The following is a 15,609-nucleotide window of genomic DNA, read 5'->3' as shown; positions in this document are numbered from 1 at the left end:
TTAATTTGTGCTTTTTAAGAATGGAGGTTGTTAGCCTTTATTTCTGGAATACAGCTGAAAACCCTGGAAATAAAGATCCTGAGTTATCCCTTTAGGGCAGGAGCTATATAGGACAGACATTCTATAAACTGATTTTTCTATTTACTTTAAATTAAAGGTAAACTCAGAGGGTGTTTATTTTCTGCCAAGACTTGTGTTCATGGTCCCCTATTTCTTCTGCAGCAGGTAATGACATCATTAACACCTGCCTGCATTGCAAGAGAAGCTGAGAACCCTGAATTCAGGCCTTGGCAGTTAACTTGGCAGGAACTGACTTCATTTCACTTTGTATTCAATTATCATTTTATCTATACATATGTAGAAATTATTTTTATTAAACATTTCATTTGTATGAACATTCCCAAAACAAGCTTAATAATTATTTCTGTCATAAACAATACGGTTTTTTCCATGCCATTTTCTCACATATGGATTCTATTTCAGGGATATTTTCAGTTTCTGCAGGAACACCTTTGTGAAGTTTGGAGTAAAAATGAAATTATCTATTAAAAAATACTTAGATACACTTTTTAAGGTGCTGTAAATATCTAGGCAGTTATTTTGAGTGATTAAAAATTATTTATCTGTGTGATATCACTGGAGATTTCAGTTCTGTTTTTATAACCTGGCTAGTGAATGTGTTTTCTTGTTTTAAAAGTACTTGTAACATGAAACCTAACACGTGTTCAAATTTCTGTAGTTCTTACATTGTGTATATGTTGTTTTAACTTAACACATTTATATTGACTTAAAACTGGTAAGTGATTTATAAAAATATGTCAGAATAAATCTCGTAGACCTTTATTTGTAAGTTAAATGAAAATAAAACAAAAAAACACCGGCATTAATTTCATTAATAAGAAAAACATATTTTTGCATACCCACTGTGTTATTAGTTAGGGTTCTCCAGAGGAACAGAGTCCCACAGGGAGTGTGTGTGTGTGTGTGTGTGTGTGTGTGTATGTGTGTGTATCACACAGAGACTTATTTTAAGGAATCGACCCATGAAGTTTTGGATGCTTGGCTACTCCAGAATTTGCTGGGGATGCCAGCACGCTGGAGACTCAGGAAGGAGCTGCAGAGTCTGGAGGCCATTGACTGGCAAGCTGCCTCTCGTTCCAGGGAAGGTCAGCCTTTGCTGGCCTTCAACTGACAAGGCCCACCCACAGTCTAGAGAGTCAGTTTTTTTACTCTTTAGAGTTCAGTGATTTAAATGTAAATCTCTTCCAAAAACACCCTCACAGAAACACCCAGAATAACGTTTGACCAAATATCTGAGTACCTTAGCCCAGACAAGTTGACACATAAAATTAATCATTACACTCACTAAATGCCAGACACTTAAAACTGAAGATAAGATGACTGGAATTTGGTCCCTGCACTCACGAAACTGACCAGTAAGTGTTAGGGGTGAGGAGCTTATATCACGTAACAAAAGTTACAGTATAATTAAAATTCTAGATATGTGAAGATGAGTCTGGAAAGTCAGGAGTAGTGAGATGACTATTTTTATGTGAAGTAATGTGCTTTTGAATTACTGAGATTTGAGCTTGAAAATGGCATGATCTGGTTTGCTTTCTACATAGGACAGTCCTATAAGTAATGTAGTGAATGGATATGGGCAGGACAGGACTGAAGGCAGGGAGGCCATGCTAGCAGAATTGTTCAGGTGAAAGATACTGAGGGTCTGAACTAGGGCAGTGGTGTAGAGAGGAGAGGGAAAAGACACCAGCCATGCTTCTTAAGTGTATGTGTTAAGATTTCAGTAGCAGATACAGTGCATGGAGGATACAGAAAGGAAGAATACCTGTAAAAAAGAGAGTAGCAAGAGACTTTACGGAAGAGGTGCCTGTACTTCCTTGGTGGTCCAGTGTTTAGGACTTGGTGCTTTCACTGGCCTGGCCCTGGGTTCATTCTTTGGTCAGGGAACTAAGATTCCCACAAGCAGCATGGCATGGCCAAAAATAAAAACAGTGGTAGTTGTATGCTGCAAAGATCAAGTAAGAGGAGTTAGTTAATACCTTGATTTGTCAAAAGAAGAGCTTTTGAGAATGTGACAAAAGCAATTATAAAAATAAATCTTTAAAAGTAGCTTTTGAAAAGTTGGCTTTTTAAAAAAATAATCAAGGTATGTACATAACTGAGTGATGATGGTGGTGGTGGTTTAGTTGCTAAGTTGTTTCTGACTCTTGCGATCTCATAGACTATATCCTGCCATGCTCCTCTGTCCATGGAAGGATTTAAAAGTGCAAAAGAGTGGACAGTGAAGAAAAGATTAGCCTCACTTTACCCTGAGACCCTCAGACTTGGTCTCTTCCTAAAGGTATCTCCCATGTTTAGTTAATGTTTGTGCATCTTTTAGAATAGTGTCTGAATATAGTGAATCTTGTATAAGGATTAAAAAAAAAAAGAAGATAAATGTCCTCACAAAGATATTCTGTATGTATGCACGAATATATCTCCACTTTAAAAACATTAAGATTTAGTGAATTGCAGCTTAAAGAATTTTGACAAGTGTGTGTATATGACCACATCACAATTAAGATTTATAACATTACTGTTACCCCAGTTTCTTAATGCCATTTTATAGTAAATGTCTTTCCTTTTCCTCAGCTCCTGACAAACGCTGATCTGATTTCTGTCTCTACAGTTTTGCCTTTTCCAGAATGTTGAATAAATTGAATGGTATATTGTGTAGCCGTTTGTGTCAACCCTTAATTGTTGAGATTGATCCATGTTGTTGCATTTATCATGTTTATCATTTGTTATCATGTATCTTTTCTGTTTGTTATTGTTTTATTCTTTACCAACATTTAGGTTTTCAGTTTGAGGCTATTGTAAATAAAGTGGTTATGAACATTCATGTACAAATCTTGACTGTATATATTCTCTAATATAGCCTGTTAGGTACATATTCATATAATAGTGCACATGCCACTTTATTAGAAACTGAAGATGTTTTCCAGCGATGTTGTACCATTTTCATTTCCACAAGCAATGTTTGAGATTTCTGCTTACTCCACATCTTCTCTAGCTCTTGGTATTGTCAGTTTTTATAGTTTTGATGATGGTATTAGGTGTTTAATGTTGTTTTATTGGATTTCATTTCCATTTTCCCTAGTTAATAATGCTGACTAGTTCATCATATATTATTTACCACTCGTGTCTCTTTGAAGTATCTGTTCAGAATTTTTGTCTTTTAAAAAATTGGATGGTTTACTTTCTTATTATTGAGTTATAAAAGCTCTTTATATATTTTAGATGCCAGTGCCTTATCAGATAAAGGATTCTTGTCTCTCACCTTCTGTCTTCTCTTCTTCTTTTTTTACATATGTTGTCCAGTTGTCCAAACACCACTTGTTTAAAAGATTAATGCTTTTTCCATTGAGTTCGTTAGACCTTTGTTGAAAATGAGTTGACCACTTATGTGTGGATCTGTTTCTAGATTTTCTGTTTGTTAATCTGTATGTCTATTCTTCAACTGTACAACTGTATATAGAGTGTACCTTTTTTGGATAAGGTTTGAGATCAGATAAAGAACTTCATCTTTGTTCTACTTTTAAAAAATGGTTTTGGCTAATCTTTATATCTTCATAATAAATTTTTAAATCAATTTCTACCAAAAAAATATCCAGTTGGAATTTTTCTTTGGGATTATGTTGAATAGTACATAGATCATGTTTGCATTTATTAATATATCTTAAAAATATTGAGTCTTCCAACCTTTGAACAAGATCTTGATCTGTTTATTTAGGTTTTTTGAAATATATCCCAACAGTGTTTGTACTTTTTTATAGAAATATCTTCCACATTTTTTATGTTTATCCCTAAATGTTTCATGTTTGTGGGTCCTATTGGTAATGGCATTGGTTTTTAATTTCAGTTTCTAATTCTTCTTTTCTAGCATATAGAAATACAGTTGTTTTCATATATTGACTTTGCATCCTATGACCTTGCTGAACTGACTTACCTGTTAAAGTAGCTTATTTTGTAGATTTTTTGCAATTTTCTGCATTGATGATTGTGTTATCTGTTAATAAAGACAGTTTATTTTTTTCTTGCTAATTTGTATGCTTTTATTTACTTGTCTTGCTTTATTGCCTTGAGTGAAACATCCCATTCAGTGTTGAATAGAAAGTTGATTGTTGAAACAGAAAAACAGGTATCTTGACTTTGTTCCTGATCTTACAAGGAAATTGTTCAGTGTTTGCTATTATATACATGATGCTTGTAGGCTTTTTATACACGCTCTACATCAGCTTGATAGTTCCTAGTGTTCCTGCTTTGTTGAAAAGTCTCCCCACCGTAACTATCAGTGAATGTTGAATTTTGCTGAATGTTTTCTCCGCATCTGTTTGATACTTGCATGATTTTTCTGTTTAGTTTGTGGATATGGTGAATTTTTTTTTAATTGATGGATTTTTAAAATTTATGTGATACAGGTTTCCCCCACTATCTGAAAGTAAAGCAATTCCTGTGAAACCTTTTGTAAGCCAAAATGGCCTGATACAAAGAAGCAATTACCTTAGGACTCATCTTGCTAATGAATGGACAAAATAAATCCAGACAGAACACAGATTCTCACACACGGTTCAAAGCTGTGGTGACTGGATGCTGAGATACTGAGTATAGTTGCCACTCTCCCTGCTCCTGGTGTGTGCTGCCTCAGTAATGGCTAGCTGGGAAGTAAAACACTGAATGCTATTTTTTGTTTTTCCATAAAAGTGAAAATCCTCTTTGGATTTCTTTTAGTTAGCAAAAACAGGTATTAGTGCATGCCTTTCATAAAAGCAAAGTGACATAAACTTTTGAAAAGTGTGAAATACCTGTATATACATACACAGCAAAAAATTACCATTTTAACCATTTTTAGGTGTACAATTCAGTGGCATTAAGTACATTTACATTGTTTTACAACTATCTCAACTATCCACTTCCAGAAAGTTTTCATCATCTGAAGTAGAAATACTGGTTTTAGTATCATTATCAGGGTAGTGCTAGACTCATATAGTAAGTTTGGAAGTATCTCCTTTTCTTTCATCATCTCAGAGAGTTTGGTATTCTTCCTTCATTAATCGTTGAGTAAAATTTACTGGTGGAGCCATCTGGGTTTATAATTTTTTTTGTAAGAAGGTTTTAAGTATAAATTGATGTAAAAATAGATATAAGACTACTCAGATTTCCTACTGTTGAGCGAGCTTTGGCAGTTTGAATCTTTCAAGGAGTCTGTCCATTTCCTCTGAGCTGAATTTAATGGTATAAAATTGTTCATAGGATTCCTTTGTTATTCTTTTAGTGGCTATAGCATCTATAATGATATTTTCTCTCTCATTTCTGATATTGATAATTGTTTCTTCTCTTTTTATATCCTGATGAATCTAGCTAGGGGTCTGTCAATTGTTTTTATCATATTCAAACAACAAGATTGTGATTTCATTGATTTTTTCCCCTGTTATTCTGTTTTCAGTTTTATTGATTTCTGTTCTTTATTTTATCCTTCCTTTATTTGCTTTGGGTTTAATTTTCTGTTCTTTTTCTAATTTTGTAAGCCAGAAGCTTAGGCTGTGGATCTGAGAATTTAGTGATATATATTTCTCTTTAAGTACTGGTTTAGCCCTGGCCCACAAATTTTGAGAAGTTGAGTTTTTACTTCATTTCATCAAAATATGTTCTAATTTCCCTTTGGTTTCTTCATTCAAGTCCTATATTTCTTCTGATTTTGTTTACTTCTTTTATCAAGTGCTAATGTCACCAACTATAAATTTGAATTTGACTACTTTAAATTTTATCGGTTTTGTTTTATATACTTTGAAGCTATGTTGTTATATACATATACATTTAGGATTGTTATATCTTTTTGATGACTTTACAACTTTATTATTATGTGATTTTCTTTCCATCCCTGGTAATATTCCTTGTTCTAAATTCTTTTTGATATTAATAGTCACTTCAGTTTTATTTTTATTAGTGTTTGCATGGGGTATTTTCCCCCCACCATTTTATTTTTAGCCTATCAGTGTCTTTATGTTTAAATTGATTTCTTTTAGAAAGCATATAATTGAGTCTTGCTTTTAAAAATACCCTTTGACAATCTCTACCTTTAGTTGGGAGTGATCAGACCATTTGTACTTATTGTAGCTTTTGGTATGGTTGGATTTAAACGTTTCATTTTTCTAATTGTTTTCTATTTATTCCATTTATTCTTTGTTCACTTTTTTCTCTTTGACCTCTCATGTAGTCGTGCATTTTACTTACCTTTATATGTATAAAACCCATAATTCATTGTTACAAATTTCGCTTTATATAGTTAATTTTCTTTCTATGTGGTTAGAATCACAGAAAATACATTTACCCTCATTTTTACCATTTTCAATACTGTTCATTTGTTTAGATCCAGATTTCTTTCTGGTATTATACTCCTGTTTGTAGAACTTCCTTTAATACTACTTGTATTAGCAGGTCTGCTGGCAGTGATTTCTGTCAACTTTTGTTTGATGAGAAATTTATTTTGTATTCATTTTAGAAGTTACTTTTGTGTGGGTATAGGATTCTGAGTTTTTCTGTTTCTTTCAGCACTTTCAGAGATCTCATTCAATTGTCTTATGACTTGCATAGTCTTGTATGAAGTCTGCTGTGATTATCTTCTTTTTCATCTTGACATGCTTTGTTCCTCCCTCTAAAGGCCTTCAGAAATGTCCTTTTTTTATTAGTTCTTAGCAGTTTAACTGTGATGTATCTAAATTTGATTCTTTCCTTTCTTTCTCCTCTTCTTCCCTCTCCTCCTTCCTTTTCTTTTTTCCCTGTCTCTTCATTTTCATCCTCTTCCTCCTTCCTTTCTTCTCCTTTTTGTATTTTTTTCTGCTTAATGAATATGAATATATTGGATCTGTGATTTGTTGTTTTTTTTAATTTTTGTCAAATTCTCAGCTGTTATCTTTCTTTTCAGATATTTCTTCTTCCTTGTTTTCTCTCTCCTTGAGAGTTTACAGTATATATAACTGAAAATGCTGGGGAAAATGAAATGTTAATGAATTCTAAAAGACTGTGTGAGGGACAGCACAGCAGTTTAGAAAAATTAGACCATTAGTATTGTCTTATGGATCCAGGATTTTCTGTTCCTTTTTATTTTTCACTCCGTTTTTTTTGTGTGTGTGTCTCAGTTTGAGTAATTTCTATTAATTTATCTGTAATATTACTGACTTATTTCTTCAGGTGTGTCCATCTGTTAATAATGTTATCAATATTAATTTTCATCTGTGGTATTTTCCCCCTAGGATTTCCATATGCTTTTCTTATAAGGTTTCTGTTTTTCTAATGAAATTCTCCAAATATTCATGCATGTTGTCTGCCTTTTTCATTAGATCTTTTATCCTGTTAATCATAGATATTATAAAACTTATTTCTTAGAGTTCTAGCGCTTGGGTCATCTCTGGGCTCTGTTTTATTGACTTGTTTTCTTTTTAATTTTCATTTATTTATTTTTAATTGGAGGATAATTGCTTTACAATGTTGTATTTGTTTATGCTATATAACAACATGAATCAGCTATAAGTATACGTATATCTCCCCCCCACCACCACCCTTGAGCCTCCCTTTTATTGACTTCTTTATCATTTGACATATTTATTTTTGCAATTTTGGGTGTCTTATAATGTTTGAATGAACACTGGACATTGTGTATTGTGAAACAGTAAAGGCAGAGTTAAGTACTACTTATGTTAAGAAACAGGCATGTCTCCCTTTCTGTCAGACTGTTAACATGGAGGGTGACATCAATCCAGTTGGTAATTAAGCTCATTTTGGGTGTTTTGTTTCCACAGTCACTATTAACTTCAGGTTCCTTTAGCTTTGGTTTGCCAGTGTCTTTGTTTTGTGTGGGGTGAGGTTTGGGGAAGATTTTCCTCAATATTTCTGCTCCATCCTCTGGTTTTATCAGTCCTCTCTTTGCTATGCCATGAGGTGAGGGATATCTCTATGCTCCATAGTCAATTGCTGTTGTTTGTTATTTGGTTGTAGGATTGTGTTGGGTATAGAAGCATAGCTCTTGATTTTCTTGTACAGCTTCATTCTCAAACTCTGTGTGCCTGAGTCTCAGAAGTGGGTTTTTCCCTAATGTTTCTACCTCCGTCTCCATGATAGCCAAATTTTACTTTTGAACTGGAGGTTGTCTTAGGTGCAGTGGAGTTTTCCAGCCCCTTCCCCAGCATTTTCAGAAATCTGCTTAATATTGGTGCAGGGATTTGCTCTCAAGGTTTTCACCTCCTTCTTTTTTTCCTAGGAGCAGGTAACTTTTGCTTCTAGTCTTTTTGCAGAAACAGTGAGTCCTTGCCTGAGCTTTTGGAGCAACAAAATTTCTTGCCTTATCTCAGAGGCAGACAGGATTTGTTTCTTCCTTTTCTCTTGTAGCTTGTGCTGTTTGCTTTGTGTAAAAGAAGAGTCTAGTGAGTGAAGTCGCTCAGTCGTATCTGACTCTTTACAACCCCATGGACTGTAGCCTACACCACTTCTCCATCCATGGGATTTTCCAAGCAAGAGTACTGGAATGGGTTGCCATTTCCTTCTCCAGAGGAGTGTGCAGATTTCTGAGCTGTTCTCTCTGCTTCACACCTGCACCACTGAGTGAGGCTCTTTGGTTCTCTGCTGTATCTCCAGTTGTCCTGACTTCCCAAAGGAAGCCCATAGAAAAGAACTTCTCTCTGGAGTTCCTAATTTTTCTAAACTGCTGTGCTGACCCTCACACAGTCTTTTAGAATTCATTAACATTTCATCTGCTTTCTTCTTACCAATATTTTTGATATTCATCTCTTTTTTCTTTGCCAATGTTGAAATATTTTGTGAGCTGAACCTCGCCTCAGAGGGCTTTGTCACTCTCTAGAATTCATGTCATCTGTTTGCTTTACAATCTCAGATCTCTGATGGGTTTGAGAAAAGTTATGATTTCTTACATTGTCTGAGTCATTGTTATATTTCTACATTCTAAGGAAGAGCAGAACACTCTTTACTTTTTAAAAAATACACTGTTCTTGCATCTTGTTTTTTTTTTTTCAATTACACGGGGTTTCGGTTACAACTTAGAGCTTGTTCCGCATCAAGATGTAACTGGCATGTGCTTCATTCTTTGTTATATTTGATTATTATATATTGTTCAAAGTAATACTCATATATGTATAACAAATCAAGACTTAGTCAAGATTAATGATATAAAGACTCAAGATTTATAATAAACCATGCTGTCCTGCCCTGGGACTGCCCATTTCTGTTACCTTTTTTATAGAGGCAACCACTTACTACCTGTTTTAGCTGTTCTGTTATTTTGTACTGTTAATAACTTACACTGCAGTTTCTTGATTTTTTTTCTTTTTAGATGTTATCTGGGTTCCTGCTTTGAAAACCAAAGAGTTAGTTTTCTTACTCAACATGTATAGTTTTCTGTGTCTCTCTAACTTATCCCTGTTACCCTCTGCCAAGTAAACGCTTCATGTACTGTTTAGTTTCTTTGTTTTTTCTTTGTTGGAGTTCTTTATCTTCCTCTTCTGTGTTGGATTATTTGTTTGATAGATCTGCTGAAGACCCAGTGTTTTGGTTCTTCTCTTCACGATTTCCCTGTTAATTCCTTTTGCCTCTCTCTTGTTGAGTTGCCTGCTTTCTGGACAGTTTCCTTGTTCTTAATTTATTTTCTTGTGTTGATGGAGTACACACTTTCATCGTTTCCTGATAGAGAATGCATGATTAATATAGTTGTTTGAGACCTTGTAGTTCTGATATATCTTTCTATTTCCCCCGCACTTAATTGGTAGTTTTTCTGAGAGATAATTCTAGATAGGAAATATTTTTTCCACAGTTTTGAAGGCATTGTACCAATGTTTTCTACCTCTCAGCATTACTGTTGAAATTCCAAAGTCTTCAGATTCTTTAGCCAATTTATGAAACTTTTACATTTCCTCTCCCTCGTGATGCTTTTCTCACATCCTTTCTCGGAAGTTCTGAAATTTCTTGAGCGACTGACTGGATTTGTGTATTCTTTGATAAATTGTTTTTGGGTGTTTGGGTTTTAATCCGGAAATTCGTGTACTTTAAAAGTGGAGAAACTTTTATATTTTTTCTCTGATGATTTCTTTCCTTCCATTTTTGCTGTTGGTTCTTTCTAGGATACCTGTTAGTCTAAAGAATGATTTTTTGCTTCTTTCTTTCTTCCTTTGTTTCTTTTCTGTTTCTCTTTTTGTTCTGTTTACTGGAGATTTCTTCAGTTTTGTCTTCCAGTCCTTCTTTGAAATATTTTCCTTTGGCTACTGTATTTTTTATTTCCCAGAGCTATTCTTCATTCTCAGAATATTCCTTTTTATAACCTCTTGTTCTTGTTTAATGGGTATAATACTTATGTCTCTCTGAGAGCTTTTTTTATTTTAATGATTTTTGAGGTTTTATTCTGCTCCCTGTGTTATGCTCACCATTCCTTGTGGATTGGGAGACTGATTATTGTCCCGGTGATGAAGGGAGCTGGGGATCTTACCTTCCAGGATGTACCTTTGGAACCCATCCCTCTTTTCAGTGTGGCGTATAGACCCATCCCACCCTCAGCTGTACCTGGTGTCCCTTTGGAACCCATCCCTCTTTTCAGTGTGGTGTATAGACCCACCCCACCCTCAGCTGTACCTGGTGTCCAGAGCCTCTTTGTTTTAGGCCTTTCTGAAGAGGCAACATTTTAGGAAATTTGTCTCCTTGGGGTCACAGAAGTGACCTGAAAGTTTCATAACATTTGAAAGACTTCCAAACAATCTTCCTATTTTCATACTCTTCCAGGATTCATCTTTAGAAGTACCAGGTGTGCTTCTGATTCCTGAGGCTTTCTGGGGTCCTGAAGCACAAATCAGTTTACTCTTTGTAAGCTCTTTGTTAGCTTCTAGCTCTGCAGGTGAGGTTTCAGCCGGCCCACACCTGCTAAGTTAGTTATAATTAATCTACTCTCCATGTTACAAATTTTGACTTTTCTCTTCTCTTGATTCCTTTCATATTCAGGGGAGGCTAGGGGCAGAGGGAAGGAGAGAGAGTTTATGGATTATTGGATTATCAATTTAGAGTTGTTTGGGGAGAGAGAAGAGATTACTCTTAATGTTTACTCTGTCATGTTAAAGCAGAAACCTTAGAAAAGCATTTTCATTAGAGTGTTGAGATAGAAATCAGATAACAGCAGGCTTGGGATTCAGTTGATGAAAAATCAGCCTTAGGGAATAAAACAATATTTAAATAACTTTGGTTATTAGTGGAAGGAGAGAAAAGGAGGAATGAAGTGCTAAATATATTATTACCAACTTCAACTGAGCCCTCAAATGCCTGAGGGTCTGTATTCTTCTAATCATTGAGCTCTTTCTTTCCTAGACTTTTTGCTTACTATGTACACTTTCCTTAGATTTATAACCTCCCTCCCTCCCGCAGCGCCCCCCTCTCTCTATGATCCTGTCTTGTGCTTCACAGAGAACATGTGTGTGGGAGTCTCGTCAGGCCTTCCCATCCATGTGTATCTGCATTTACACACGTTACCTTCTCTTCCACCCTTTCACAGTTGCAAGCTATTTGCTAGAAATGTAGTTTGTGTTTGGAGAAGGCAGTGGCACCCTACTCCAGTACTCCTGCCTGGAAAATCCCACGGACGGGAAGCCTGGTGGGCCGCAGTCCATGGGGTCACTAAGAGTCGGACATGACTGAGCAACTTCACTTTCATGCATTGGAGAAGGAAATGGCAACCCACTCCAGTGTTCTTGCCTGGAGAATCCCAGGGACAGCAGAGCCTGGTGGGCTGCCGTCTATGGGGTCACAGAGTCGGACACAACTGAAGCGATTTAGCAGCAGCAGCAGCAGCATAATATAAAATACCGATTATAAAAATAAGTATGTCTCCCCCACCCCGAAGTACTTTATATCAATAATACCAGCTCCACAAAAAGAGAACATAACCAGTTAATGTCACTTACAATTTGATTAAAATACTACTTTAGAGTCTGAGCTCAGAGTGTATTTTTTTTTTAATTAAAATTTTTAATTTTTTTAAATTTTATTTTTAAACTTTACAATATTGTATTAGTTTTGCCAGATATCGAAATGAATCCGCCACAGGTATACACGTGTTCCCCATCCTGAACCCTCCTCCCTCCTCAGAGTGTATTTTACACTAAATGTTGACCAAATCATCTGGCAAAAGCCAGGATATTCCACATTTTGCTTCGAGTTAGGGTTTAGTTTTCAGTTTTTTGTACCTGTCATTAGCAGTATTCAGTGACCCTTATCATGACGTTTCCGGAACAGACATAATAATATTTCTATCATTAATTTAACTTCAGAAGTGATAAAAAATCTCTTTTAGTTACTTTAGCACTTGCGATGATTATTGTTTACTGTTTGAAAACAAATTATTTACTTCTTCACCACCTTGATAGTGCCCACGTTATACATAATATATATACTAAATATTATGCTAAATACAGGGCTTTCTTGATGATGTAAATTATAAATTTAAATAGATAAAATCAGGAGGCATAAGAAACAGATATGAATGTAGAAAAGGGATAGATGTTATAGTTCTTGTTAGTAATTCTTGTGTCCGTGGTCCTGGGGTCAGCAGTGGAGAGGATGAACAGAATAACCTGTACCCTTTTTTTATTAATTAGGATTAACTTTTTTTTTGAATTTACATTTCTTTCCTGAATTTAAACAATTGGTTTAATTTTTCAGACAGGGGAAAACAAAGGATGGAGTGGTCCAAAGGCTGGGTTTCCTGAACCAACAAATAACAGTAAGTTTCTACCTTTATATTAGCTACACTTGGTGTTCGTCAGTGGTTCCATGACATGTCCCTCACTGGGAATTTACTGGGTCTGAGATGCTATGCTAAGTGTTTTGAAGGATGCAGGAAGTTGTGGTGTTTGCTTTCCTGCAACTGACAGAAGACACAGCAACTTATATCTTTAACATGGTTAAGTCATTGCAGACAGAAAACCATTTTATCCATAAAGTGATGATGTTGTTTTTTTTAAAGTTGTTTTTATTGTGACATTATCACAGTAGAAAAAAATCAAGAAAGAGAAACAGTTATCTACCAGTCCAATGTAACCCAGCATTAACTGTATTCACAGTTCTACTTTTTTAGGTACACACACAGATACTTTAACATAATTAGAATATAGACAAAAATTTGTAGTGTGTTTTCATTTAACACTGTAGTACACATTTTTTAGGTTGTGCTGAGTCATTAGAATTTTTGGTATTTTATTAAAGTTACTAATTGAAATATCAGAAATGTAAGGATAAAATTGCTCACAATTTTATTCCAAATAATAGTATATCATCATCTAAAAATCCACTTCATTTCTGAAGTGGGAGAAGGGAGCTATGGTGATAGCTCCCTTCCTGGAGTGAATCCTCTAACTAAATACTTCTAAGTAGTTAATGGGAAGATGAAAGGGTCTTCCTGAGTCTTTGGGACCTTGATTGTTTTCAGCTCAAAATAATCTACATATCACAGAGAAACATTTTAGGATGGCAGGCAAATTTTGCTCACCTAAGATAATTCCCAGTGTTTGGAACATCCTCCTGGTTGCTAGATAGTATGCTGCCTGATTCATGAATCATCGAATAAAGCCAATTCGTTCTTCAAAAACATTTTAAAAGAATAAAAATAAAAATCCACTTCAGGTATTTCTGTTTTCAAAGGTACATGATCAAGCTGTTACACATTGAAAGTGTAGACATTTTTAACTTCCTCCCCGCCTCCCCAAAAGCATCTGTTTTCACTGAAGTGACCATTTAACTGTAAATCAATAAAATGAAACAGCCAGCCAGTGAAGACCCTGACAAAGTGAAGTCCCCAGTAAAGTTGGATCTCTCTCATCTCTAACCCCAGTTCTCTTCCTGATAACCTTCAGAAGCAGAACTAGCTTAAATACGTAAATTGTTGTCACGAAGAGTATATTCTTTCATATTAGTAGCTCATCTTTTGATGTATAATGAAATTTGTTACAATTCTTATCAGAGCCTGCTTATGAGAATTGAATTCTTGGATTATCAAAACTAGCCTCTTGAAAAAACTGTTTCAGTGAGGCAGTGGTATTCATGAATTATTTTCTGGGAATAATTTCAATAATTCAGTATGAGTCTGGGCCTTTTGTCTGTGTATGTAAGGATGTTGAATGTGATAGGCTCAGCACATTGCCCGAAGGAAAAATGGAATCAGTTCAGGATTCTCAGAGAGTTTTTAATTCCTTTGTTGTTTGAATATAGAGGATTGAATTTACTTGGGCTTCCCTGGTGGCTTAGACAGTAAAGAATCTGCCTGCAGTGTGGGAGACCTGGGTTCGATCCCTGGGTTGGGAAGATCCCCTGGAGGAGGGCTTGGCAACCCACTCCAGTATTCTTGCCTGGAGAATCCCATGAACAGAGGAGCCTAGCGGGCTACAGTCCATGGGGTTGCAAAGAGTTGGACATGACTGAGTGACTAAGCACAGCATATAGTTATTTGGTCAAGGAAAGTGAGAAACATTCAGTTGATTTCAGTTTTATGTAAAGTACTTAGCACAGGAGCTATTTCTTAGCAAACACATAATGAATGTTAGTTTTCTTCCATGCCTTCTTCCCCCCCACCCCTGTTTTTTTAATAAAAATTCTATAAATTTGTGTAGGCTTGCCAAAAATGTCATTCTTAAACTTCTTATCTCAGATTTTTCTGCATGTACACGTGACCAAAGAATATGTATGGTTTGTATTTGAATGATTACTTTTGACATTAGATTTTTTTTCAGAGAACATAAACATTACGTATTTAAATATGGAAGTCAGATAGTTGTTAATTTGGTAGTTTTAACATGAAAGCACATTATAGGTGACCTGAAGCCTCCATCACTAAACAGTGGTATTTTGACCCTCATCCTTACGTCTGTTGATTTTTTTTTTTTTTTTTTTTTAACTTTCTGAGGGATTTGGAGCTCCTTTGCAATTAGGGGAAGAAATATCACAAAAAGGCCAGGGAGTTTCACTGATGAGAAATGTATAAGAATGTCTAAAAGATTTGCTTTAAACATAATGTTGGAAATGATAAGCTGTTTGAAGCATCCTTAAAATTTAACCAAATGTTAGCACTTTAGGACTTTCTCTGGTCTCCAGTAGTTCAAAATCTGAAAGAAGAATGCTCCCTGGCCCCTTCCCAATATTGTGGAGGTGAGAAAGCTGATACAGAGGTTCTCTGAGTGGGCCCTGCCCAGGTTACCACAGACAGCGAGGGCAGTCCAGCTCTGACAGTCAACTGTCTCTCTTCTCCTCAGAGAAGTGTAGTGAAACCCCTGGGTTCTGTGTAGTGGAACCCCTGAGTCCTCTGGAGCCAGCTCCTAGCTACTTTAAATACAAGAAAAAGTAGATCACTATGATGACTCCATCACCTAAAAAGTAATTTAAATTCACATAGTATGATAGCTTTTAGGTTAAAGTCTCTTCTACTTAATCAGTTCCTTAAGTTTGAAATTCTGCCCTAGGTGTTTCCTGTCCTGTGAACAATATGTGTCTTAGTGTTTTGCAGGCAGAAGTTAG

At 35.5% G+C, this 15,609-nt stretch overlaps 1 protein-coding gene across 22 annotated transcripts in view; it reads left to right on the top strand.

The window, feature by feature from the left end:
* The window catches only part of STAU2 (staufen double-stranded RNA binding protein 2), a 303,811-nt gene that overhangs the window by 125,433 nt on the left and 162,769 nt on the right, over nt 1-15,609 (top strand). For all 22 annotated transcript variants that reach the window (XM_059893107.1, XM_059893112.1, XM_059893104.1 and 19 more), the window contains one exon: nt 12,766-12,826. In XM_059893107.1, the coding sequence (XP_059749090.1) occupies nt 12,766-12,826 (61 nt within the window). The remainder of the gene's footprint in view (nt 1-12,765; nt 12,827-15,609) is intronic.

Source organism: Bos taurus, chromosome 14 (assembly GCF_002263795.3).
Source record: "Bos taurus isolate L1 Dominette 01449 registration number 42190680 breed Hereford chromosome 14, ARS-UCD2.0, whole genome shotgun sequence".
Taxonomy (NCBI): domain Eukaryota; kingdom Metazoa; phylum Chordata; class Mammalia; order Artiodactyla; family Bovidae; genus Bos; species Bos taurus.
The sequence above is the reverse complement of the archived record's forward strand: the minus strand, read 5'-3'. Positions and strand labels throughout refer to the sequence as shown.